The 26,384-nt window shown below is 44.6% G+C and overlaps 1 protein-coding gene across 4 annotated transcripts in view; it reads right to left on the bottom strand.

Annotated features, from left to right (window-relative positions):
• ZNF346 (zinc finger protein 346) overlaps window positions 1-23,734 on the bottom strand; it is a 29,734-nt gene extending 6,000 nt beyond the window's left edge. For 2 of the 4 annotated variants that reach the window (XR_003431062.1, XM_027098194.1), the window contains exons 1-6: window positions 23,526-23,729; window positions 14,861-14,964; window positions 14,213-14,305; window positions 12,269-12,413; window positions 8,038-8,271; window positions 1,356-1,449 (exon numbers count right to left, since the gene is read on the bottom strand). Coding sequence is in view for 3 of the 4 variants with exons in the window: in XM_027098194.1 (XP_026953995.1) it covers window positions 1,356-1,449; window positions 8,038-8,271; window positions 12,269-12,413; window positions 14,213-14,305; window positions 14,861-14,964; window positions 23,526-23,700 (845 nt within the window). In the remaining variant the exon portion in view is untranslated. Of the gene's footprint in view, window positions 1-1,355; window positions 1,450-8,037; window positions 8,272-12,268; window positions 12,414-14,212; window positions 14,306-14,860; window positions 14,965-23,525 lie in introns of all 4 variants that reach the window. The other 2 variants (XM_027098195.1, XM_027098196.1) reach the window with 2 other exon arrangements.
• Window positions 23,735-26,384: the final 2,650 nt, after the last annotated feature.

Raw genomic sequence — 26,384 nt, 5'->3', positions numbered from 1 at the left:
AGCTGGGAAGTGTAGGAAGAAAACAGTAAACAACACTAGCATTTTCAAGTCTGGGTAGTCCCAGGGTAGGGCTCTGACTGGTTCCACGTTATCTGACAAAATTGCCACCAGCCAAGCTGCAAGGGAGGTATGCTGAAACAGGAGTGAGATGCAGGCCAGGTTTCTATGGCTTGTCTCAAGTCCATATCTAAGAGGAACCTCAAGAGTCCTCTCAGTTAAAGACATATCTATCAATAAAGCCGCAGTGTAGGAGAGGAGACTTCAGGCAGAGCAGAGAGGACCAGGGATGTTTTGACCCCAACACTCTGTACTTCTACCACTTTTATTCATTTGGCTCTGTAAGCAATGCAGAACCAATCACCAAAGTCAAAGCAATCATTTTAGCAGACTTGCCTGACTGAAACTGTTTCCTCATCTGTAAAACGGGGATAATTCCTATCTCAGAAGGTTATGTTGTGGCACACTGCCCACACTGCACAGTTCCCTTCTAAGAGGCAGGGACAGAACCATGTGGGCCCTCCCCGGCAGGACCTCACCTGTTTATATCATATGGCGCCACAACCCCCTTGTCAGCATGATGCCCTGGAGCAGCATGCTGTGAGCCAGACAAGCCTCAGTGTGAATTACGGCTCTGCCTCATAATACCACTCTGAACGGTGGTTGCCATATCTGTAAAATCAGAGTAATAACCCCTTCTTCCCAGGATTGTTGTGAGGATTACCTGAGAGAATTTGCTTGGCATGTGGCCTGCAACAGACCAGGAGCTCAAACAAAGAATGTTAGTCATTTTCAAGATTATCATGAACAGATGACTCTGCTAATCTCGTCCCTTCAAAGAACTTATCACAATTTGTAATTATTGGTTGTTTACATGCTTACTGTTTGTCTCCTCCCATCAGAATGTTGGGTTACAAGAGTAGGGACTGGGTCTGTCTTGGCTACCGCTCAGAGAGAGGGTGTTCAATATTTGATGAAAGAACCTGGTCATATTTGGTAATAACCAGTAGAGGGAGCTCTTGCCACATAATTGATGGCAGTGAAGACTAAGGTCTTCAGGCCAGTGGTGAGTGGGGGTGGGGGAGCTTCCCTAGTCAGACTGCTGACAGCCAAAAAATCTAGGAGACCACCAAGGGAATTGTTTATGTTTCTCTACTAAAACCTTCAGCCCAACAGGTCTAAAGGCTGGGGAGAAGCTGATGGGAGAAGAACTTTCTGTTAATGGATTGAGCTTCTGTTGACTGGCAGAAAAGACTGCCAGGATTCCCTTTTAGCCAAGGAGTACCTTGGCTTTGTTCTGCTTCCAAAGCCCTGAGCTCCTGCTGCAGGCTCTTGAATTTCAAAGTATGATTACTCACTGGTTCTTGTGTTTGAAGCCGCTGACATGAGCTTGGTACTGTTCTATGGAGTTCAGCACTATCTTACATGTCTTGCAGGCGTAGCCCTTCCCGGCTGAAACACACAGAAAAGTCAAGATGCTTAGTTATCCAATAAGAAGGGACCTGGGGACTGCTGCTTTCCACAGCATGTGCAAATGCCCTTCTGAAGATGGATGGGGGGGGGGTGAGGTTAGGTGATTGGCCCTGATAAGAATCCCAGTGGCCTCAATGCTCAGGGGGCACATGTATGCCTGGGGCTGGGAACCTCCTCGTTCCCCTCTGTGCCCTCAGTCCCAGCACTGAGCCTGGTCCAGAGTAGCTGTCTGTTGAGTAAATAAAAGATTGCTAGAACAAAGAGGTGACATTTGGTGTAACTGTCTTTTCCACCTTGACTGTGCTAAGTAGCCTCATTAAGGATGCCTTTAGCTAAGAGATCTCTGGGAAGGTGCCACTCTCTTTGGGCTTGCAGTAACAGTAATTTATGAGGCCTGTTAGCAAAATCAATCTCTCTCTCTCTCTACCGTGGGGCTCACAGACACCCTGTCTCACTACCAGGGCTGCTCCAGTGACAAAGTGGCCTTTCTTCACATGGTCTAGCAGAGAGAGCATGGGCCAGGAACCAAGATATGGGGCTGGACTCCTGGCTCTGCATTCACGTGACCTTGGCTAAATCCCTTCCCCTTTCTGATCCTCAGCTTTACTCAACAATAAACCAACTATACCACAACCATCATACTTACAATAAAAAGCAGCTATTGTTTACCAAGTGCCTGATATAGGCCATGCACTTCATATAATTTTGATTGGTGCTCATAATGATTCTGTGAAAACCATTATCATTATTCTCTTAGAGATGAGGAAAATAAGGCATGGTTACATGTCCAAGAACACAGAGTTAGTAAATGGCAAGCAGGCTTGGCTGACTGCCAAGGCTGTACTTATTCAGCATGCCAGGTGCTAGCTGCGCAAGACAGGCAACTGTACACATGACTTCAAGAGTCCTCTGACACCTTTTTTTTTAAAAAAAAAATGTATTTATTTTTGGCTGCATTGGGTGTTTGTTGTTGCACGTGGGCTTTCTCTAGTTGCGGCGAGCAGGGTCTACTCTTTGCTGCTCTTGTTGCGGAGCGTGGGCTCTAGGCGTGCAGGCTTCCATAGTTGTGGCTCACGGGCTCTAGAGCGCAGGCTCAGTAGTTGTGGCGCATGGGTTTAGTTGCTCTGCGGCATGTAGGATCCTCCCCGGCCAGGGCTTGAACCCATGTCCCCTGCATTAGCAGGCAGATTCCTAACCACTGGGCCACCAGGGAAGCTCCCCTCTGACACCTTTTGAATCATCTGCCATCCTAAAGTCTCACAGCTCTGGAGTGAGATCATCTAGGTTCAAATCCCAGCTCTATCATTTCTTACTTGTAGGACCACAGGCCAGTTACTTAGTCTCTCTGGGATTTGCTTTCCTCATTTGTAAAAGTGGGGCTTCTCTGAGACTTAGGTTCCTTACCTATAAAATGAGGTTAATACTAGTATCAACCTCATAAGGTTATTGTAATGATTCAAATAAAAGCAACTGGGACCTAGTAAGTATCCAATAAATGTGAACTTTTGGCTTATCATCACTCTTATGAGTTCCATGAGTGATGCTGGCAAAGAAGTGGAGAGTATCTTTTAACCAGCCTTCCATGGCAGTTGCAGCTACTGAGAACACCAACGATCTCCTCTAATCCAATAAACTAGCAGACATTCCCAGCTACATCTGTTTCTCTTGTATCTTCAGGTATTTCCTGGAAGACACATCCCTTTAAAGCATTTAAGGGGAAAATTACTGCAATCAGAATTCAGGTCTTTTTTTAGACACTGAAGGCCAGAATTAATGGTTCAATACTAACAGGGAAAAGATGCATAATGGACTAGCAGGATCACCCTCCCCACAAAGTCCAGAGTTGAACCTGAAGCTGGTGTGGGGGTGACAACCACCCATTCTTATCAGTTAAGGGTCACTGATGCCCAGATTACAACAGCCCACTCTTACCATCTATTAAGCACCAAGCACCATGCCAAAATTCTGGATACTTATGCCCTTGGATTTTTACAATAGTGCTGCAAGATAGGTGATTAGCTCCATTTTTCAGAGCAGGAAACAGGCTCAGGGAGGTTAAGTGGTTGACCTGGGGTCAGAGCTGGGATTTGCCCTCTGGTCTGTGAAGCTCCCGTTTTTCCTTCTGCACCACAGGTCTCTGGACTCTCCTATGTGAGGTACATCTCAGCACACAGTTTACTGATCTGTAAGCTAGATTCAAATCATCATTTGGGGCAAGTGAATAATTCATTGGTGCTTCTAAAAAACCAGCTTTGTCCAGTACCCACACTAATCCATTTTCATTTTACATGTTTGATACTCTGGTTTACCCCTGTGATTTTATGAAGTATAAGTCACTAGAGTTGATTTTTAAACATCTGGTTTATTTGGAAAAGCACCTGTATCTCCTCCCCTTTACTGCCAAGACTTTTGAAAGCCCTGTCTACAACTGCTTCTCCATTTCCTTGTCTCTCAATTACTTTGCAACCTATCCTCCTACACACACACACACACACACACACACACGCACACACGCAGTCTTTCTGAGGCCAATGGAGGCTTCCCTGTATCTGAATTTAATGGACAAAATGAATGCTTATGTGGCCTCTTCATATTTGACCTCTCAACAGCAGCTGACAGAACTGGTGACTCCTTCCTTCTTCAAAGTCTCCCCGTCCTTGGCTTTCAGCATGCCGCACTCTTGATTTTTCTTCTCTGGTGGCTCCTTCTCAGTTTCTTTTGCTGTCTCATGTTTGACCTCCACCATTTAATACTGGCAGTTCCAGAGGGCTCAATCTTGGTTTTCTTTCTTTCTCTCTTTAAATTTCTTTTTATTATTTTAAATTGTGGTAGAATACAAATAACAGAAAATTTACCATCTAATCCATTTTAAGTGTACAATTCAGTAATTGTAAAGGACAGTTCTGGGTTAGAGAAATTTGTGTTTTCATCATGTTAAGTATCTTCACATTGTCGTGTAACCAATCTCCAGAACTCTGTCATTTTGTAAAACTAAAAACCTACACCCATTAGACTCCCCATTTCTCCCTCCCCCTAATCCCTGGCAAACCACATTCCTTCTGTTTCTATGAGTGTGATTACTCTTGATATCTCATACAAATGAAATCATAGAGGATTTGTCTTTTTGTGACTGGCTTGTTTCACTGTGCAGAATGTCCTCAAGGTTCATCCAGGTTTGTAGCATGTGCCAGAATTTTCAGGGGGCTCAATCGTAGATCCTTTGCTCCTTTCTCTCTAAACTCTAAGGGATCTCATTCATTTCTCTGACTTCAATGACCACTTATTAGTTTAAAACATATGAAACTACCAATATTTAACAGTTTCTGACCTACCAAAATGGCAATATCTCTAACCCAGACCTCTCTTTTAGGCCTAGACCTATATATCCAATTGCCTCTTGAACATCTCTACTTTGATATCTCGTGGGCATCTTAAACTCAAGCTGCCAAAACCTGGTTATTCACCTAATGGCTTCAGACTAAACCTGGGCACCATCCTTGCCTGTTCCCTTTCCTTCATCTCCCACACTGGATGGCCAATTCTACTTCCTACATACCTCTTGAATCTATCTATTCCTGTCTACCTCTACCACTGCTATCTTAGTCCAGCCTCCCATATTCTCCAGTATGAATTATTGCAATAGTCTCACTGCTGGTCTCTCTCCACTACCCTTCCTCCCTAATTGCAAGCCATTCTCCACTTTGTAACTAGAATGATCTAATAATGCTGAAGCTGTGAGTAGCTTCCCAATGCTCTTAGGATAAAGGTCCAAATCTCTAACATGACCCACAATGCCATGACTAGATACTTGCTCATCTCGCCAGCAGCATGTTGCCCCACACTATCTCTCTTGTCCCTGGTCCCCCATCTTAAGTTATCTTCATAGCATCCTGTTTGTTTCCTTTTCTAAAGCTTGCCACACTTGTAGTTCATTGCTCAATGCCTGTTTTCTCTGCTAGACTCTAAGCTCCACAAGAATATGGACAATACCTGTCTTGTTTATGTAACCCAGAGGGGATGCTGAGAGCTCTGGCTGCTGGAAGGATTTGGCTACCTGAATGATATGCAGGTTTTAGTTTTGACATTCTTGAGTGAATGAGAGGAATGTGAGCTTGGAGTATAAAGCAAACTCCAAGTCTTGTTTAATCTGCTTGGTAGATGCTGCATCCACCCCTGGTGGGAGAGATCTGGACACTCTGGATCAGATACATCTCACATTTGACCCATACTCATCATGAGACACTTGCCAGGAGCCCCATGGAAACTGTTCTCTGGACCTAACACAGAACCCTGACTTGGGTTTCAATGCTGGCTGCCACAGCCTAGTGTGGGACCCAGAACAAATCATTTCATCTTTCTGATCCTAATGTCCTCATTTGTGAAATGGTGATAATCAAATGTGCACAACAGAGTTGTTGTGTGGATTAAGTCAGGTAATTAAGTGTGAGAGCATCTAGCCTAAGGCCTGGACTACAGCAGCCATTGGTAAGTGCAGGATGACTGACTGTCTGAAAGAACAAATGAACAAGGGTTGACTGAAGCCAGCAGGGAAAAGCCAAGCTGCTAACAACCTAAATCCTTTGCTAGGGCAGAACCCCTGTCAGCAGAAGTCACTGCTTGCATACCCTAGGTCAACATCCCACCTCTGTAAGAAGGGGGTCAGAGAGAGCTCAGTGTCTCTGCTGACATCCAGGACTCGGAGAGCCTACAGCCAAGTACACTCAGAGCTGAAGGCAGGGAGAAGGAGTGTACGTTTTGGAACCAGACAGAGCTACAGACCCCTACTGATGCTGTCACTTATTAACATCAGGTCATATCAGCTGTATGACCTGAGCAAGTCATTCTGAGTCTCATCTTCTTTATTTGTAAAGTGGGAAAATCACAACTATTTTATAGGAATGCTGTGGGGATCAAATTATAATGTATATATAAATATCAAAGTAGGATGTGATACCCCTTCCCCCCACCTAGATTTTCATGAAAGAACTTAGTTGATCTGTAATGAAGTCAAATGATTTAAGCCAGAAAAAAGGATCCAGGATACAGTTCTAGGATTAAATATGGTAATTTAGCTTAGACAAATGGAGGAGGGTAAATACAAGAAGGAGGCTTTGGCTTGAGATAAAAGAAAAGAATGGATACAAGTTAAGATAAGCAGCCTGAAACACTGCAGTGCCTCAGTCCTGCCAGTGGAAAAGAGATAATGAGGGAATGACCAGGGCAGGACCGAGTAAAGCTGGGGCAGGAACTGGAACACTGGGTTGTGCTAGCTGGATGCTATGTCGTGAAGCAGGGCTCTGAGGAGCTTGGTTCTGAAGTTTCCAGATGCCTCAGCATATGGAATTGATCCTGTTAAAGGGAAAGGCACTACCTATATGTAGGACCAGTAAATAAATATTAGTCATTCCTTTCTGATTTTGAAGAGGTTTCTAAAAGAGGGTCTTTCAAAGGCTTTGGAAAGGCGATCCTTGGCACCCTGCTAAAGGAATCTCCCCCTTGCTGCATAGCCACCACTTTGCACCTTCTCATCAGTCAGTATTGCCCAAGGACGGCCTGTGTTGTATGGTGCTTTGGGGTTTGGGGGGTTGTTAGAGAGGCATGATCGTTCCCCTTGCCCATATGTGGTCTGGAACATCTATTGCATCTGGGTGTTCACCTCTCCAGGATTGTGGGAAGAGCACAGATGGCTCTGAGCAAGAGCTTCCTTGCACCTGGATGCCATGGTGCTCTCTGTCTGGTGCTGCATCTCCATGGCCTGGGGAAGAAGCCCTGGGGACCCACACCAATGCTTAAGTGGGCGCCACAAGACAGAGACTGTATCAGATTTGGTCACTACTATACCCCAATGAGGGAATGCAGCAGGTTTTCAATAAATATTTGCTGACTGAAAGAGAAAATAATAACCTCCCCCTCCCCACCCTTACTATAAGCTGTGAGTAGTTACTGTGATGGGAAGGGCTCCTAACTTTTTATGAATGCTCACTCCTGTGATGCTGACTTGTATCTGGAGGTCAGGGCAGTAGCTAATGTTCTGAGTCAGAGTGGTCTCCTTCACCACTCTATCCCAGGGACACAGGTGGGCCTTAGCTGCTGGGAGACGAGGGATTCTGAGGACGTTATAAAATCTGGCAGAGGCTGCTGAGGCCCTCACACAAGAAACGTGGATGACAGGGAGTTTAAATCAGAGGTTACAGATTGGTGGCCCTTGCCCCAAATCTGGCTTGCAGGCAGGTTTGACTCACATACGGTTTAAACTTTTAAAAATTTAGTTGCACATTTAAAAATCAGGAGAATTCTTATTCAAATCTGGCTTCTAGATTCTTTTGAAAAACTGAAAGATATGGTAACAACTGGCTGGAGCTGTCTAGGAGAGGCACATACCCTCAGCTGATCATATCCCCTACTGGCTCTTTCACATATTGAAATTTCCTGTCCAGCCTCTGCAGGCATTTGAGTTTGCAATGCCTGCTTCAGAAGACCTAAGGAGGAAAAGCATAGCCTTGGTGGTCCAGGGAACCCCAGCAGTCAAGCCCCGATCCAGCTCTGGGTGTGAGCTGAGCCCCTTACCTGATGAGTCAGTGACAGCAGGGTCGGCCAGCCGCCCGTAGTGTGCCATAAGTTTGAGCTTGGTCTCCTGTTTCCTGTGTTTCTTGCCCATATAATGTTGCTGAGCCATGACAGGGTCATTGAAAGTCGCGTGGCAGAGGCTGCAGAACTTGTCTGGGTCTATCATCTCTCTATTCTGGTGCAAGGCTAAGGTGGAGGCCACAAGGAAAGGGTTTGTAAGGCGTTTCGACAGAGCTGCGGTGAGAGAGTTCAAACAGAAACAATGAAAAAACCCAGAAGGTGCCAGGCTTTCGCGTATGCTGAATGCAAAGAAAGGCTGGGTCACTAGTTAATCACACCTGCAGGTGTGGCACTGCCTGTGTGAATCACACAGTGAAAATCTTCTCTAATTGAGAAGATATGGGGAGCCCAAAGACCGCCTACTTTGTTCGGCAGCTTTAACTACTTCAGGCACATGAATCCTGATTTTCTTAGATTCAGAGAGGGATCTGCACTTCTACTATCAAGTTGACAAATTACAACAGATTAGATATGTACATGCTTGCAATCTTCTCATCCCTCAGAATTCCCCAGAACTTCACAGCAAATAGGACAAGAAGTTTGGGTGTTTTACTCCCATCCTCAAAGTATCCCAGTTATAGATTTGGAAGTCAATGCACAGATGTAGAAAATGAGGGCCTGAGGGCCTGGAGGGTCATTTAGAAAAGGCACTATACTAGGGGGGCCTTTTAGGCTACACTGCCTTCTAGGCTGAGTGGGGGAGCGGAGGATGACATTGACATTTAGTTATGAGATTTGTATATATATTTTCTCTTTTGGTCCTCAGAACTATGCCATGAGGTAGGTGTCATTTTGCCACAATACAGAGAAAAACCGAGGCTCAGATGGGTGAAATGACTTACCCAAGATCACCCAGCTAATGAGTGAATACAGGCCTGTGTGATCCTAAAGACCATGCCCTCTCCTCTATGCCAGGCTGCCAGAGCGTGGCAGGGAGATCTGAAGGCTACAGTCCATGCGTTCACCTTCAGAAAACATCCCTGGCTGTGGTCCATGAATTCAGTTAATCAGAGCCTGGTATGGGCATATATGTAAGCCTCCCGTGGGCCAACAAATGTCCTGATGCTGACTGCAGGCTGCACTGCTGCTTTATAAAGTGGATGTCATGACTCACTAATGAGTCCACGTGGCTGGAATGGTGTCAATCTAGTAACCACTGCTTTAAAAATGTGGTCTAGAACCCCCACCAATGGTGGAGGAGAGGTGAGGCTCAGCAGCACTCACAGACAGATGTTCTTTCATCTCTGTACCACTTCAATGGGGGAAGTTTTGAGGATTTTCAACAAGCCAGAAGTAACTTGCTGGCTTTTCCCACAATGGTTTTCCAGTATAGGAAATCTCAATTTCCCTGGCTACTTGATTTTCCTTAGCCATTGTTTCAGCAAGTCACTGGAAAAGTAAGGTACATGTTGTAGAATATTCAGTAATATTAGAAAATATTCAGTATGTGGTGTTGAGTTAAAAAAAAAAAAGCAGGTTATACAGCAAACTGGTTCTTATGTCCTTGGTTCTGTAAAACAACAAAAACCATACTGGTGATGTGTGGAAAAAAGACCAAAAGCATTGAGCAGAAGTGTGCTTTTCAGTCTTTTCCAACTTTTCTACAATGAATGTAGATTCTTGATATCAGAAAAGAAATAATCATGACCACTGAAACATAAGGGTCTTTCTTTAAAAGATACTGAAGAGAAGCATCAGAGGTGAATGGTTAAGTAAAGTTGGAGGAACCACTTAATAGACATCCAGTAAAAATGAGAGCTACAGGAGTCTTCTCTCAGGAAACAACTTGAAATATGGAAAGAGAATTCTACAGGAATGTTTGCTGTAGTGTTATTTACAAACATTAATAAAGGAGAGGGGGAAAACGTAAATGTTCACCATTAGAGGACTGGTTAAATAAATGTGCTGTGATGGGATATTGTCATTAAAAATGTTTATGAAAAAGTTTTTAATAACATGGGGAAATACAAATATTATATTAAGTGAAAAGAGCATAAAAGAAAATTATACATATGATACGATCATGTCATTATTAAAAGATATAACGTGCAATCTATATGTGTATACTGGTATTTTGAAATGTTACCAACATATTAACAGTGTTTCTCTCTTGATGGCAGGATTTGGGTGGTATTTTACTTTCCTCTTTGTACCTTTTGCATTGTTTGAACTAGAAATAACAATAATGAGTATGCGTTGTTTTTATAAAAACAATAAGGTTAAAGTATTTTACGTTTATATACATAATCTAGACATACATAAAACACATATACGCACAGATATACACACATACACATAACAAAAGATTATAGGAGAAACAGTACTCCAAAATGTTAACAGTGGTTATCTTTGAATGGTAAAATTATGAGTATTTTTCTTTCCATTTATCTATATTTTCCATATTTTCTACAACATGCTTGTATTACTTTTACATTAGAAAAATGTTTAATTTCAGAAATATATTTGTAAACTCATGTAATAACATGGAAATGTGCTTAAACTACAAAATCAAAAGTTAAAGCAGGATACAAATGGTACATGCACTATGATTATAACTATATAAAAACATACCTGTTATGTGGCAAGGGCCAAAAGTAAATACAAAACATAAACCCTTGAATATGGAATCTTTGGACCAGGCATATTCCAGGGAATTTTCCCATTTATAGAAAGTTAAGCTCATATAAACCTAAAGATAAGTGACCATATAAAGTTCTGTTCTTAAGCTAATTTCCCTTGGTCTAATGTTTAATCTTTTTGGTACCATAAATGGTACCAACACTGACTTTAAACAAAAGCAATTAGTACTAGTATAACTTAATGATGAACAAACCATAAGCAAAGCCAGTGACACGCTCCAGGTGGTGGATGCCTGATCAACTACTGCATTTTATGTGGGGATTCCATTCACTGGCTATCTTGATGATGGTGATAATACTAACAATAGGAACTGTCGGGAATTCCCTGGCAGTCCAGTGATTAGGACTTGGCACTTTCACTACCAGGGCCTGGGTTCAATCCTTGGTCGGGGAACTAAGATCCTGCAGGCCACTTGGCCAAAAAAAAAGAGAACTGTCCTTTACTGAGCATTTATTACATCCTAGGTTCCTTGTATACCTTATTTCATCCTCAAAACCTATGAAGTAGTATTATCAACATTTTATAGGTGAGAAAACTCAGGCACAAAGAAGTTCAGTCATACAGATGGTAAATAGCAGTGGCAGGATTTAAACTTGGGCATCCATGACTTTATCTCTTGTTTCATAGCAGGAATACTAGATTGGGGTATAATAAGAGAGTATAATTATGAGTGATTTTTTTACCCTCTCTTCAAAGTCTTCCAAAACATCACTGTCTTGTTTTTATAATACAGCAATTCAAAAAAGGACAAGTATTATAGATATTATAGTCTACTTCTTGGTCCAAAATAAAGACAGAAGCAAAAATTACCAAGAAAAAAATAAAATAAAGATCAAAGAACTTTCAGTTTTGACTAATTGCAGTTAGCAGAGGTTTAAAATCCCAGAAAGTCATTAGTTAATGAGATGAAAGTGAAGGCTGAGCCCCAGTGGTGACAAGATAAAGGGGGCTATTTTAGAAGTCACTGCACTGGGAATGAATTCATGGCAGTTGCAAATACAGTTTGCTGGGCAGTAGTGGCAGCACTGAAGTATTCAGCTTCGAAAGGCAAGTCCCTGTCTTGAGGAGAACAGGCAGCTTTGAGGATTAAAGTGAGCAGGGCATAACCTGAGCACACGAAAAAGACACGGATTTAGCTTTTAACTTGGAATGCATGGCAACAGGGCAGGTGGACGCTAGGAGGGAAAAATCTAAGTGAGAGAGGTAGGAGATGGAATGCTCTCCTGGTGTGCATAGCCTGGAGGACTCTGGCACTCCTGACTTATAATTATTTTTAAGGACAAAAGCTCAGGGCTAAGAAGCTTCTATAGAGAAAAACTGATGTAACCAAAGAAAGGGAGGTTAGGTGAGTACAACTCCGAGGATGCATTTCACTGAAGCTGGGTCTACTTTGATATTTTTAAGGGCTCTCAAAAGCAGTTCAACCTCTTCAAGTCTGTGGCCCCAGTGAGCATTTCTGGGAGCACCTGGCATTGGTGCCTTGAGGACGGGAGGGGTCCCGATACATAGCACCACTCAGGAAAACCAGTACCTTCCACCTTAGTGGATTGCTGCTTCAGCTTTAAGTTCTTTGCGTGGGTCTTCCCCAGGTAGTGCGACTGGGCCACGACAGGGGAGGAAAAGGTCATGTTACAGATGGGGCAGCACTGGTTCTTGTCTTTGCTTCTGCTGCTCTTCTGGTTAGGAGAAAGAACACAGGTCTGATCACGCCACTGCCCGGCCAGAAAATCTTCACTGGTTCCCCACTGCCCATAGGAGAATGAGCATTCAAGGCCCCCTTCACACACTAACCCCAACCTACCTTTCTGGATTCTTTTCCAGCTACTTCATCCCATGCTCTACTCACCATTCCCCATTTTGTTCTCTGCTACTTCCTTGTTTTACTTGGGCCATTCCTGCTGCCTAGAATGATCTTCCTTTCTTTACTGCCTGGCATATGTCTGCTTAGCCTTCAAGGCCCAGATTAAATATTACCTCTTCTGAGAGACTTTTACTCAAGAAAATTACTCAGTAAACAATTATCAAGCCACTTTGTGTGATTATTCCAGGAAGGAAGAACTAATCTTGTTCTTCCTCTGTACTCCTGGAGTGCATTAAATAGACCTCTATCATACCACTCGCTTGTCACCCTAAACTGACAGTGTCACAGCTTAGGAGACTTTTCTGTGAACTAAAGTGCAACATTTGGGCAAAGACTGTTGGATTCATCTTTGTTTCCTATCCTTAGCACTCTGCTGGAGTCTGGCACACAGCAGATGTTCAGGGTTTGATGAACAAGCAGATCATTGGGTTTAATTTCATGATTATGATTAGGCTAGAAAACAATGTACTTCAAGTCTATATTAAGAGTTCCCAGCCTCTCTCTTATGTCTGATTTCTGAATACAGTATTCATTCTAATATAGCATTTTTCAACCTTGGTACTATTGTCATTTTGGGTTGGATAACTCTTTGTTGGACGGGGAGGGGCCCACGATCTCATTAGAACTACTGGGCCACTCCGAGAGTAGAAGGATCAGAGATATAAAGAGGTGAAGTGACTTGCCCAGGGTCACAGAGTTGATCTTGTCTTTCTGGATTCTAAATCACAAGAAGGGCAACCAGGGGATGAGCCAGTGAATTTGGAGAAGGGATAAGCAAGGCCCTTGCAAACCTGTGGTCCCTATGACAGGGAGGCACAGTTTGTAGTGTAAGCTCTTACTCACTGAGCATCCACTAGGAATTGGAATTTTACCTCACAATACCCTTAAGAGGTAGGAACTATTATCTCCATTTTATGGGTGAAGTACAGAGAGGTTAAGTGACTTGTCCAAAGTCACCCAACCATTAAGTTGTAGAGTTAGTATTGGGCCCTAGTCTGCTGACTTTTCATCCCATGACATTTGCACAGCCTGCTATGGAACAAAAATAATGGTACACCTGAGGCACTGGGGTTGTTTCAGCATAATTCTCACAGTATTTCTAAGGCAAAAAGCAAACATGCTGGAAAAGTGTTTATTCCACTTGTTTATTCCAAATATTCAAGTATTGAACTCAGCTCTTTCCCCCAGATCTCAAGAAAGCAAGCAACCTGGCTTTCTTCCACTTTCTCTTCTTGAGTAGGGAATGGACAGCTGTCCTACTCTAACAAACCACTGACAATGGCTCCATTTACTGAGCCCCTACTATGTGCCAGGCTCTGTGTTGGGTGCTTTAATAAACCTTCCTTCATTTTAGTTTGGAAAAATCCTGAAAGGTAGTTGACATTAGCATCCTCATTATTATAGAGGAAGAAATCAAGGCTCAGAGAAGTAATAAGACTTGCCCAAATCACAGATCAGAGAAGTAATAAGACTTGCCCAAATCACAAATCACAGAACAGGGCCAGGATTTGTAGCCAAGTCAGTCTGACTCAAAGCCCATGTTCTTTCCACCACACCAACCTGCCTGCTGGCTTCATCAGGAAGTGAGCAGTCTCAACATGGCAGCTGTATTACCTGATCTGAGTCTAGCTTCTTCGTGTCCCCCTTTAATGTCTCCATTCCATGGATTGCTAGGTATCTCTTCACTTTGTTGGCATGTTTTTTGCTCTGCAAGAACCCAGGAAAAAGATCAAAGATAGCTAAATGCCATTTCATATCTAAGGCACTCAAAAACACTAGATTTTCATCTGATTCATCCTCACAGACACTTTTGAGGAGGAGAGGGTGGGGGAAGAAACCTAGTTTATTGAGTTCCTACTCTGTATAAAGTACTTAAATGCTGTCAAATCTAATCATCACAATAATTTATGAGAAAATTATCATCATCTCAATCTTATAGATGAGGAAACTGAGGCTGAAGATAGTGAGGTTTCTTGCCCAAGATGAGTAGCGGAGATGTGATTCAAACACAGGTCTATTTAAAGCCAAAGCATGTACTTTCTACTGTACCAAGCTGCATGGGAACATGTAAGTATAATGATCCTGATTTGGATGGAAGAAATGAGACTCAGAAAAATTAAGTCAATCTTCAAGTCACAGCCAACATGCATGGAGGCAACACCTGGGTGGCTAAAAAGGAATTCACTGCACAAGCCAGGGAGAAGTGGGGGTTTGACACTGGGTCTGGAAAAATAAAGCAGTACTAAAGGTACAAGGGCATACCTGGTAGTGTGCCAGCTTCTGGGACTCAGAAATTAGCAAGGCGCAGCAAACCTTACACTGGGTGCTGGTGAAGAGACACTGGTTCTTCTGGATCATGTGTTCCACTACAGAGAGGAAAATAAAAAATCTTTGAGTTAAAAACCTGCCTCAACAGCACTGTCTTTGAACCTTGCCTCAAACACATGAACTGAGTAATGGAATGCCATACTATTAAATCGGCAAACCTCAGCCACCCCTGCCCTACTGCTTTCATGACTCACGCTATATTCTCGTGCCACCTCACCTGTAACTTACTTTATACTTTTATGTACGCCAACTTTCTATCTTTCTTTCTAAATGATTATTATTATTTATTTAGTTATTTTTGGCTGTGCCACATGGCATGTGGGATCTTAGTTCCCCGACCAGGGATGGAACCCAAGCCCCCTGCAGTGGAAGCGTGGAGTCTTAGCCACTGGACCGCCAGGGAAGTCCCTATGCCAACTTTCTTTACTAAGTAAATTCTTTTAAAAAGGAATCTTTAAATTATAAACTTAAGTAAATACCAATAAAAATAAATACAATAAAAATGAAACAATTCTAGCCAGATACTGGTGTGAGAGGCTTGCAGTTCTCTCTAAAAAGAACATTAAGAAAGTGGCAAACACAGTCTCTGCTGCTGTCACTGCCCCAGTCTCTTCCCCCGGCCTCTTGTTGCCACTGAATTGCCAAGATGTCACTTTCTAACAAGCTGACTCTGGACAAGCTGGACGTGAAGGGGTAGCGGGTCATCATGAGAGTGGACTTCAATGTTCCTAGGAAGAACAACAAGATAACAAACAACCAGAGGATCAAGGCTGCCGTTCCAAGCATCAAATTCTGCTTGGACACTGGAGCCAAGTCAGTTGTTCTTATGAGCCATCTGGGCTGGACTGATGGTGTCCCCATGCCTGACAAGTACTCCCTGCAGCCAGTTGCTGTAGAACTCAAATCTCTGCTGGGCAAGGATGTTTTGTTCTTGCAGGACTAGAAAGCTTGTGCTGACCTAGCTGCTGGGTCTGTCATCCTGCTGGAGAACCTTCGCTTTCATGTGGAGGAAGACGGGAAGGGAAAACATGCTTCTGGGAACAAGGTTAAAGCTGAGCCAGCCAAAATGGAATTCCGTTAGGTAATTTTAGATATTTCAAAATCAGATCAAGAACAGTGAGAAGGGACTTCCCTGGTGGCGCAGTGGTTAAGAATCCGCCTGCCAGTGCACGGGACACAGGTTCGAGCCCTGGTCTAGGAAGATCCCACATGCCACGGAGCAACTAAGCCCATGCACCCCAACTACTGAGCCCACGAGCCACAACTACTGAAGCCTGCACGCTTAGAGCCTGTGTTGCGCAACAAGAGGAGTCACCGCAATGAGAAGCCCGTGCACTGCAATGAAGAGTAGCCACCACTCGCCGCAACCAGAGAAAGCCTGCTCACAGCAACAAAGACCCAATGCAGCCAAAAAAAAAATTACCTAATGTGTCACACAAGTTCCACACCATAGGAATCTATAGTATTAACCTGTGCTTAATTGTTGGGCCTGGAAAACAAAGCTTTACTTTTTGAGGAGGGAGTAAAATCTCACACAAGGCATGAGTTCTATCATGACATCGACAATCTGAGGCAGGGGTAGAATCTGGCAAATTCATGTGTTTTATCTTCTACTCTGGACCAAAAAGTGGGCAAGATTCTCTGGAGGGAGGTTCTTGGGGGGGAACTTTTTTTTTTTTTTTTTTTTGCGGTACGCGGGCCTCTCACTGCTGTGGCCTCTCCCGTTGCGGAGCACAGGCTCCGGACGCGCAAGCTCAGCGGCCATGGCTCACGGGCCCAGCCGCTCCACGCCATGCGGGATCTTCCCGGACGGGGGCACGAACCCGCGTCCCCTGCAACGGCAGGCGGACTCTCAACCACTGCGCCACCAGGAAAGCCCGGGGGGGAACTTTTAAGGTGCCTCTCCCTACTCCACAAGATATAAAGCTTATTTATTTATGCCAGCCCTTTTGGGAAGAAGGGCTGTTGTCTGGCTATATTTCTGACCCTGAGGGTCTTTTGTTTATTTCCCTATTTTTCTCCTACAGTGTTTGGTAAATTTTTGTGAAAGACTGTGGCTGCCTCAGCCGTGCTCAGAGAAATCAACAGAAGTGGGTCTATGAACACATCTGGGCCAGAGCTTTTTTTTTTTTTTTTTTTTGGTTTGGGGGCCTCCCACTGTCGTGGCCTCTCCCGTTGCAGAGCACAGGCTCCGGACGCGCAGGCTCAGCTGCCATGGCTCACGGGCCCAGCCGCTCCGCGGCATGTGGGATCTTCCCGGACCGGGGCACGAACCCGTGTCCCCTGCATCAGCCGGCGGACTCTCAACCACTGCGCCACCAGGGAAGCCCGGGCCAGAGCTTTTTAAATGGAGGGTGAGAGGCTCCTCAGAATGCAAAGCCCATAAAGGGAAAATGCTACCCAGGAGTCAGGATCCAGCCATTCTCTCCTCGCATGGAGATGATGGATTTTGTTTTATTAAAGGAGACGGGGTTTCCTTTCAAGGATATTCAGAATCTGACTCCCAAAGACTAAACAGGGCAAGGACCACGTCACTTATGACTTTGTATACCCAGTATCTAATAAAATGCCTGACCCAGAATGGCCATCACTAAAAAGTCTGCAAATAACAAATGCTGGAGATGGTATGGAGAAAAGGGAACCCTCCTATGCTGTTGGTGGGAATGTAAATTGGTGCAGCCACTGTGGAAAACAGTATGGAGGTTCCTCAAAAAACTAAAAATAGGGCTTCCCTGGTGGCGCAGTGGTTGAGAGTCCGCCTGCCGATGCAGGGGACACGGGTTCGTGTCCCGGTTCGGGAAGATCCCACATGCCGCGGAGTGGCTGGGCCCGTGAGCCATGGCCACTGAGCCTGCGCGTCCAGAGCCTGTGCTCCGCAACGGGAAAGGCCACAACAGTGAGAGGCCCATGTACCGCAAAAAAAAAAAAACCAAAAAAAACCAAAAAAAAACTAAAAATAGAGTTGCGATGTGATCCAGCAATCCCACTCCTGGGCATATATCCAGCCAAAACTATAATTCAAAAAGATACATGCACCCCTATGTTCATAGCAGCACTATTCACAATAGCCATGACATGGAAACAACCTAAATGTTCATTGATAGATGAATGGATAAAGAAGATGTGGTACATATATACAATGGAATACTACTCAGCCATAAAAAAGAATGAAATAATGTAATTTGCAGCAACACGGATGGACCTAGAGATTATCATACTAAGTGAAGTCAGAAAGAGAAAGACAAACACCATATATCACTTACATGTGGAATCTAACATATGACACAAATGAACTTATCTACAAAACAGAAACAGACTCACAGACATAGAGAACAGACTCATCATTGCCAAGGGGGAGGTGGGAGAGGGATGGATTGGGAGTTTGGGATTAGTAGATGCAAACTATCATATATAGAATGGATTAAACAACAAGGTCCTACTGTATAGCACAGGGAAGTATATTTAATATACTGTGATAAACCATAATGGAAAAGAATATGAAAAAGAATATACATGTATATGTATGTATATATATGAAACTGAATCACTTTGCTATACAGCAGAAATTAACACATTGTAAATCAACTATACTTCAATAAAATAAATTAAAAATAAAATCCCTAACCCACAGGAGGGGCTTGGTGAATACCTGCTGAATAAATGAAATACACATCTTTGGCCTCAGAGAATACATTCACACAGTTCACAATTATGTATTCAGAATGCCTTCTACGTGCCAGCAATGGGTTTAGTGCTGGGGTCATGTCAACAAATAAGAGAGAGTACAAAGTAAATAAATAAGCAAGATAGTGACAGAGAGTGAGAAATATTATGAAAACAAGCAGACAAAGTAAGTGGTAGAGAATGTTGGGGCAGTATAGTCAGTGAAGACCATGCTAGGGAGGCGTTAGCCACAAGAAGGTCTGGGGGAAACTGTTCCAGCCTGAGACAGTGTCAAGTCTCTGAGGCAGGGATGAGTTTGGCATATGCAAGGAATGAAGAGAAGGACAGTGTGGATAGAGTATGGTGAATGAGAGAATAGTGGTAGGAAATAAAGTTGGAGAGAGTTTGAGGCCTACCAGATCATGTGGAATGAGTATAAGGCCTCATAAACCATGGTGTGAACTACAGATTTTATTCTTAGTGCAATGAGAGGTGACAAGATATGGCTTATGTTTTGAAAAGATTAGTCTATTCGTTGTGTCAGCAGATTGTATGGGAATAGGAATGGAAACAGGAAGAACAGGGAAGAGGCTGTTGCAGTCTTCTAGGCAATAGATGAAAGAAATGTGGACTAGGCAGGTTGTCAGTGGAGATGAGAAAAGTGGATGGATTTGGAATTATGTTCTGGAAGTAGATCTGACATCCAATTTCTTTGATTGGATGTAGGGGGTGAAGTAGGAGAGCATTCAAGGATAACTCCTAGGTTTTGAATTTGAGAAACTAACAGATGAGAACTGGAGGAAGACAGCCTTGGAGGAGAAATTAAAGACGTTTCCTTTGGCTATATTAAACATGAGTGGTCTATCACATACATGGGTAGAGATATCAAGTAGTCAGCTAGAGATTCAGGCCTAGAGCTTGAGGGAAAGGTCAGAGCTGGGGATACAAATTGAGACTCCTGGGACTGAGTCTTGGACCCTCCAAATTTAGAAGTCAGGCAGAGGAAGTGAAGTTGAATATAAAATGAGTATGAGGCGGGACTTTGGCTATAGCAGAGTGAGGAGATCCTCTTCACCCAAGGCAACTAAAACACTGAACAAAATTGACAAAAACAATCCCTTCAGTACCCTGGAAATTGACCAAAGGCACTTAACAATCTGGGAAGCACTTATGCTTGTACATCTGCTGAACTTTGGGTGAGAAGAGCGGGAATCTGGGACTGCTCTCATCCCCTCCCACACTCAGTCAGTGCAGAGGTTCTACCAGGAAGAGGTAGGATGTGAGAACCAATAGCTTCCCTGTGGAAGAGGAAATCACTTGATTTGGAGTGGTGGGCAATGCCCCTATCTAGTGATAATATTGGTGGAAGTGATGGTCTCAGAGGTAGGTGAGGAGGAAAGGCCAAAGGCTCCACTATAGCCTTTGCTGTGTCATGTTTGTGGTTGAGACTGTGTGGCAGTAGGGACCTAAGAGGGCCCAAGTTAGCCACATACTCCTGGCCAACTCTGAGGTTGTACACATGCACAGAAGAGATGCAAAAGGCCCTGACAGAAAGTAAAAGCCAGGGCTGACTTTAACATGGCCTGAACTTTGAATGTAATTTCCTACCTACCTACAGATCCAACCGAGGCCTTTACTGGCTCCAGGTGTTTACTGAATCACTGGTTGACTACTAAGCAACATATAGACACATGGAAGACAGAAATTATAAAAACGAACCAAATTGGGAATATTTGCTCTTAAAGTCTTCAGCTACCATGTAAGCGATTTTCTTCCAGGCTGTGAGGAAGCCTTAACTATTCCATGCATGAAATCACATGGAGAGACCCTGAGACTATGTGAAAAAAGAGATGCCCGGCCAGCCTCCAGAAGTTCCATCCCACTGCTGTTTCAGCTCTAGCCACTACCTGACTGCAACTGCATAAGAGACCTTGAGTCAGAACTGTCCAGCCAACCCTTTCTTGAATTCCTGACTCACAAAATCTGTGAGAGATTCATGAGGTTGGAGGAAGCTAAGGTCCACAGAGGGAAAAAGAACTTATATGAATTATCAGAATTCTGAGAAGGTGGCCTGAATGTGAATCCCTGTTTCCCAAATATCCACATACAACTCTAATCCAATTACCAGAGGGGATAGGTTTGATACAGGAAATTAGATGCTTAGAAAATCATTGGAAAGGCTGAAGGTACTAGGTTGAGCCTTCCAGAAGTGTCTCTAGGAACAATGCATAACTGTTCCAACAGGTGAGCTATAATCTCTGAGGCCTCCACTGCAGCCTTGCTGGAAGTAAGAAGCTTCCATTGTCATTGAACATGCCTCTTAACATATGAAGCTGGAGAATGGATGCTGGAACACTGATGTAAGAAGATCTCATAGTTCCACGACCTTTCTTGACAATAACAATAGCTGTAGAAATATGATCTTCACTGCATTTCTGCCTTCCAAATCTTACGAGAAGGCATCTGATTGGCAGGATTTATTTTGTATCCATATTGTAGACAATCAGAAGAGGTATGGGGCAGAGGCTGAGAGATCTAGAATGCGACATAGAGGGCTGATTTTCATAGGGTCATGAAGTAGGGACAATAAGTCTAGCCATATCAACAACTAAATTAAATGTCAATAGTTTAAACAGCCCACTCAAAAGGCAGAGATTGGGCTTCCCTGGTGGCGCAGTGGTTGAGAGTCCGCCTGCCGATGCAGGGGACATGGGTTCGTGCCCCAGTCCGGGAAGATCCCACATGCCGCGGAGCGGCTAGGCCTGTGAGCCACGGCTGCTTAGCCTGCGCATCCGGAGCCTGTGCTCCGCAATGGGAGAGGCCACAACAGTGAGAGGCCCACATACCGCAAAAAAAAAAAAAAAAAAAAAGGCAGAGATTATTAGAGAATAAAAAAACAAGATTTATACAATGGAATTCTATTTAGCAATAAAAAGGAATGACGTATTAATACACACTACAATTTGGCTAAACCTCAAAAACATGCTGAGTGAGAGAAGCCAAATGGAAAAGACTATATATTATAGGATTCCATTTACTGAAAGGTCCAGAAAAGGCAAATTTATAGACAGAAAACAGATTAGTGGTTGCCGAGAGCAGGAGGTAAGAGTGGGGATTTAATGTAAAGGAGCACAAATTGGAGTGATGGAAATATTCTAAACTGGACTAGGGCTATACAACTCTATACTTTTACTACAATTAATTGAATTTTACAGTTACAATGGGTGAATTTTATGGTATGTAAATTATAACTCAATGAGAAAACAAAAATTATAACTAAGAGAAAATAAAAAACCAAGGTGAGTAGGACTCGGTGTTTTAGGTATCTACCTAGACCTCAAATAAATTATTGGACAAAGTGAGGAGAGCAGGGAAGTGAACTGGGTTCTAAATGACTGTGGGCATTCATACACACATAAACAGTTCACTTCCCAGAGCACAGCTGCTGTGTTCTCTGCTTCAATGTCCAAGGCATGCCTTCTGTATCCCCTGAGGACAAAGGGCGCTTCCTCTTTGTGTACCCTCAACTCTTAGACTTCCCACTTCACTGCACCCACTACATTATACTGCAACTGTCTTGGTGTCTGCTTCCTGGATTAGACTACAAGCCCCTCCAGGGCAAGGCCAGTATTATTCTCAACTCTGTAGCTCTGATGCCCAGCCAATCCTGGGAACAGAGCAGGCATCAGTGAATGTTGGTCAAATTAATGAAAGGAAAATTGCAGGCGGTGGAGGGTGGAGGAGAGGCAACTTTGTGCCAAACAAGTTTGAAAGTATGGGGGTGAGGGGGATAGGAGCCTCTTATTAATTTAGGAGTCAGACTAGACTAGTTTTTAAATTGGAGAAATATACACCAGGGTATAGGTATGTATACCACCCCAAATTTAAACATATCTTCCTTGGATGTGGTCAAAAATTCCATTTTATCCCAGGACAATCAGTTCACAAGCAACATATTAACTTTCCAAGATTAGTCTGCTCAGCAAGCAAACAAACCTTTAGAGAAATCTGACTTCCCTGCAGATTACCTGACAGGATCAGCACAAAAGCCCAGTTTGTGTACTTCTGGGTTAGAGTTAAGCAGCTAGCTCTGCTAAGGACTGTGAAGGGGGTCACAAAACGGGGTCAGAGCAGCTCTTTCCATCCTCCTCTTTCTATCTCCATCTTACCCAGGGCTAGGTCAAGTGCAGAACAAGCTGGGAAGCTTCAGCCCAGAAGTGCCCCCCTAGAGAGACTTGTATATCCTGTTCTCCACAACCTTGGGTCAAGCGTGGGATACAAAAAGCTGGAGCCATAGTATACCCGGCCAGGCTCCCGGGCTCCTGGCTCCCATATTAGAAAAGGGATTCAAGTGGTGGAAACAGGTGACACCAAGAAACAGGGGTAAGCCAGGGCTCAGTCTCCAAGTTCAGGAGGCACACTGAGGTATGGAGAAGGCCTTCTAGAGCCCTCGGAAGTGTGGGGCATGAAAGAAGGGAGGCAAGAGACACTAGGGGGGGGGGAACCTGGAGACTGGGATGGTGAAGGGGTTACGAGGCTGGCGGGGAAGGTTCTGAGGGTCTCCGAAACGGCGTGGACGGCACGCCCGGAGGATTCCAGTCCTCAAGTTTAGGAAGAAGTAAGCTCTCGCGGGTGAGGAAGGCGGGGTAAAGAACCACGCGGCCACAGCGTGAGAAGGCCCTTGACCATTTGCGCGCGCTTCTTGTGGCGTACAGCCTGGATTTTCAGGGGAGCTGGCACAACGCGCCCAGGTCTTGGTGAGGTGCACGAGTCAGGGAGTCCCGGGGCGCATCACGCCAGGGGGGCGGGCCGGGCGCCAGAGGGTGTGACCGTAGACCCGGGGGCTGGTCCGCGTCCCCGCCCCGCGCTTCCGCCACTCTCCGCGAAAGGAGCAGGCGGGCGAGTGTCTTCCTGCCTCTGAAGTCCCCGGACTCACCTTCCTCCCTCCCCACTGGTTGGGCCCCGGACACTGCTTCCCAGAGGCGGCGCGCCCTCTCGCGGTCGAAGCGCAGCCCGTCGGGTTCCCGGCCCTCCCGCTCCTCCGAGTTGTTGTACGGCCGGGCCGCGCCGCTGTCCGCAGCCTCCGCGGTGCCCAACGCGGAATACTCCATCTTCCCCACAAACCCTAACCGGCTATAGCCGCTCATGAACCTTGGTCTCGCGAGATGTGGGTGGGAGGATGGCTTTGCCCGGCCAACAAATCTCGCGAGGTTTGAGTACTGCAGGCTGCGTTGCGGTTCTGACCCTGGCCGTTCTTTTTCGTCGACGCTGCTGGGATTTCGGAGCTTGTGCAGTGGATTCGGAAGTCGGTCGCAGGTTCCACCGCATACCCCTCCCTCCGGGACAGGCTCGTGCAGTCCTTGGCTCAGGGTTCTCACCTTGCTCCGGTCAGCATTTGACACCTCACTTCTTTCGCATGAAGGCTCTGTTATGTGGGAATATCTTCTTCATTTCACTAGCAGGGCAACATTTGTTGCCATTTGAGTTCCAGATGCTGACCCCCAGCCTAGACCTCGCCCTAAACTCCACTCCAAAGTAACTGTCAAAAGCCAAAATTTAATCTTCCAACCCCGCACCTGCTCCTTCCCCAGTCTTCCGGAGCCACTATGTCTTGGCTGTGGTTATTGTAGCATCCTTACTGGTCTCTTCGCTTACCTTTAAGGTATTCCCAAAACAGTGGCCCCAGCGATCCTCTTATAACAGGCCATATCATGACACCCCGGTGCTCAGATTCTCCAAAACTTTACCATCTTACTCTTTTTTTTTTAAATTTATTTATTGTTGTGTGCGTTGGGTCTTTGTTGCTGCACGTGGGCTTTCTCTAGTTGTGGCGAGCGGGGGGCTACTCTTCGTTGCGGTGCGTGGGCTTCTCATTGAGGTGGCCTCTCGTTGCAGAGCACGGGCTTTAGGCACGTGGGCTTCAGTAGTTGTGGCTCGTGGGCTGTAGAGTGCAGGCTCAGTAGTTGTGGCGCATAGGCTTAGTTGCTCCGCAGCAATGTGGGATCTTCCCGGACCAGGGCGCAGACCCGTGTCCCCTGCATTGGCAGGTGGATTCTTAACCACTGCGCCACCAGGGAAGCCCTCGGTGGCTTCTCTTGTTGTGGAGAATGGGCTCTAGCCGTGTGGGCTTCAGTAGTTGTGGCATGTGGGCTCAGTAGTTGTGGCTCACCAGCTCTAGAGTGCCGGCTCAGTAGTTGTGGCACAAAGGGCTTAGTTGCTCTGTGGCATGTGGGATCTCCCTGGACCAGGGATCGAACCCATGTACCCTGCATTAGCAGGCGGATTCTTAACCACTGCGCCACCAGGGAGGTCCCCTATCTTACTCTTTGTAAAAGACAAAGTCCTTGGGTTAGCCAACAGGGCCCTATACAATCTGACTTCTCTTAACCTCCCTGACGTCATCCTCTATTTTGTTAGCCTCCAATCCCTTCATTCCTGTCCCAGTTACCCTGGCCTTCTGGAATGTATTTCTCCCATATAGCCTCATGGCTCAGTCTCGCATTTCTGTACGCCCCTCCAAACACACTTCATATCCTCCTTTACTGCTTTATTTATTTTTTTCTCCTTAACACTTATTATCAGATATAGTATGTACTTTGCTTTTTATCTTGTTTATTGTTTGTTTCCCCACTGGAAGGCAAGCCCCAAGAAAACAGGAATTTTTGTCTGTTTTGTTCTCAGCTGAATCCCCAGCACATTGATATAGAGCCTGAATCCTCATAGGTACATACAAAACATTTGTTGAATGAATGAAACTTTTGATATTAAGTTATTCCAACCTCAGTTATTCAAACACTTGTTGAGAGTTTTCTATGAGCTAGATGTTGTCTTAGGCATTGGAATACAGTGGTAAACAAGACAGACAGAGAATCTCTAGTAGAGTGTTTTTTATTCTAGTGAAGGAGAGTGTAATAAACAAGTCAACAGGAGGAGAAAATAAAACAGGAATATATATTGGGTGAATGATAGGGGAGGAACATTAGTCAGGGTGGTAAGAGAAAGCCTCTGAAGAAATGACAATTTGACCTAAGACCTGACTGATGAGAAGGGGATGGCCATGCAAAGAGCTGGGGAAGAGTGTTCCAGGCAGAGGAAATAGCAGAGGCTCTGAGGCAGGACTGAGCTTGCTGTAATAGGAGGAACAGGAAAAAGGACAGTATGGCTGTAGTGCAGTGAACAAGGGGGACAGTGGTATCAGAGGAGGAGGAGAGAGATTTTTCTTGCCTGAGATCACAGAGCTCATCAGTGGTATTTACTCATTTAGACTACAAATACTGAGCACCAGCTCTGTGTCAGGCCTCATGCCAGGCTCTGGAGCTTCCAATGCCATAGATGACTGATGTTTGTGAGTGCTTTATAGTTTATGAAGCACCTTTAACATACATTATAACGTTTAATCCTCAGGGTGGTTCTCTTATGATAGATTCTTATTTGACGATAAAGACAGAGAGGTGAAGGTTTTTATCAGGGTCACACAGCTAGTTAGTGACAGAGCCCAGTCACTAGTGTGCTTGAACACACCAGTCTTCAGACTGCAAATCCATGTCTTTTTGCCAATACCAGATGACCAGCCTAAAAACCGATGACTATATGTTACTTATTTATCTTAAAGAAGATTTCTAGTTACTCATATTTGCATAGCATGAATTGTTCAGGTAGAAATACGAAGGGATAGAGGGCATTTTTGTCAAAGTCCCAGAACTCAAGCATATGTATTTTTTAAGCACAGTGGAGCAAATCTTGAGAATGGGATACTTAAGATGCTATACATTATTGGAAATAATAATAAATAATC

The sequence above is a fragment of the Aethalodelphis obliquidens genome, unplaced genomic scaffold (assembly GCF_003676395.1).
Source record: "Aethalodelphis obliquidens isolate GAN/ISIS:26980383/991018 unplaced genomic scaffold, ASM367639v1 scaffold121, whole genome shotgun sequence".
Lineage (NCBI taxonomy): Eukaryota > Metazoa > Chordata > Mammalia > Artiodactyla > Delphinidae > Aethalodelphis > Aethalodelphis obliquidens.
The sequence above is the reverse complement of the archived record's forward strand: the minus strand, read 5'-3'. Positions and strand labels throughout refer to the sequence as shown.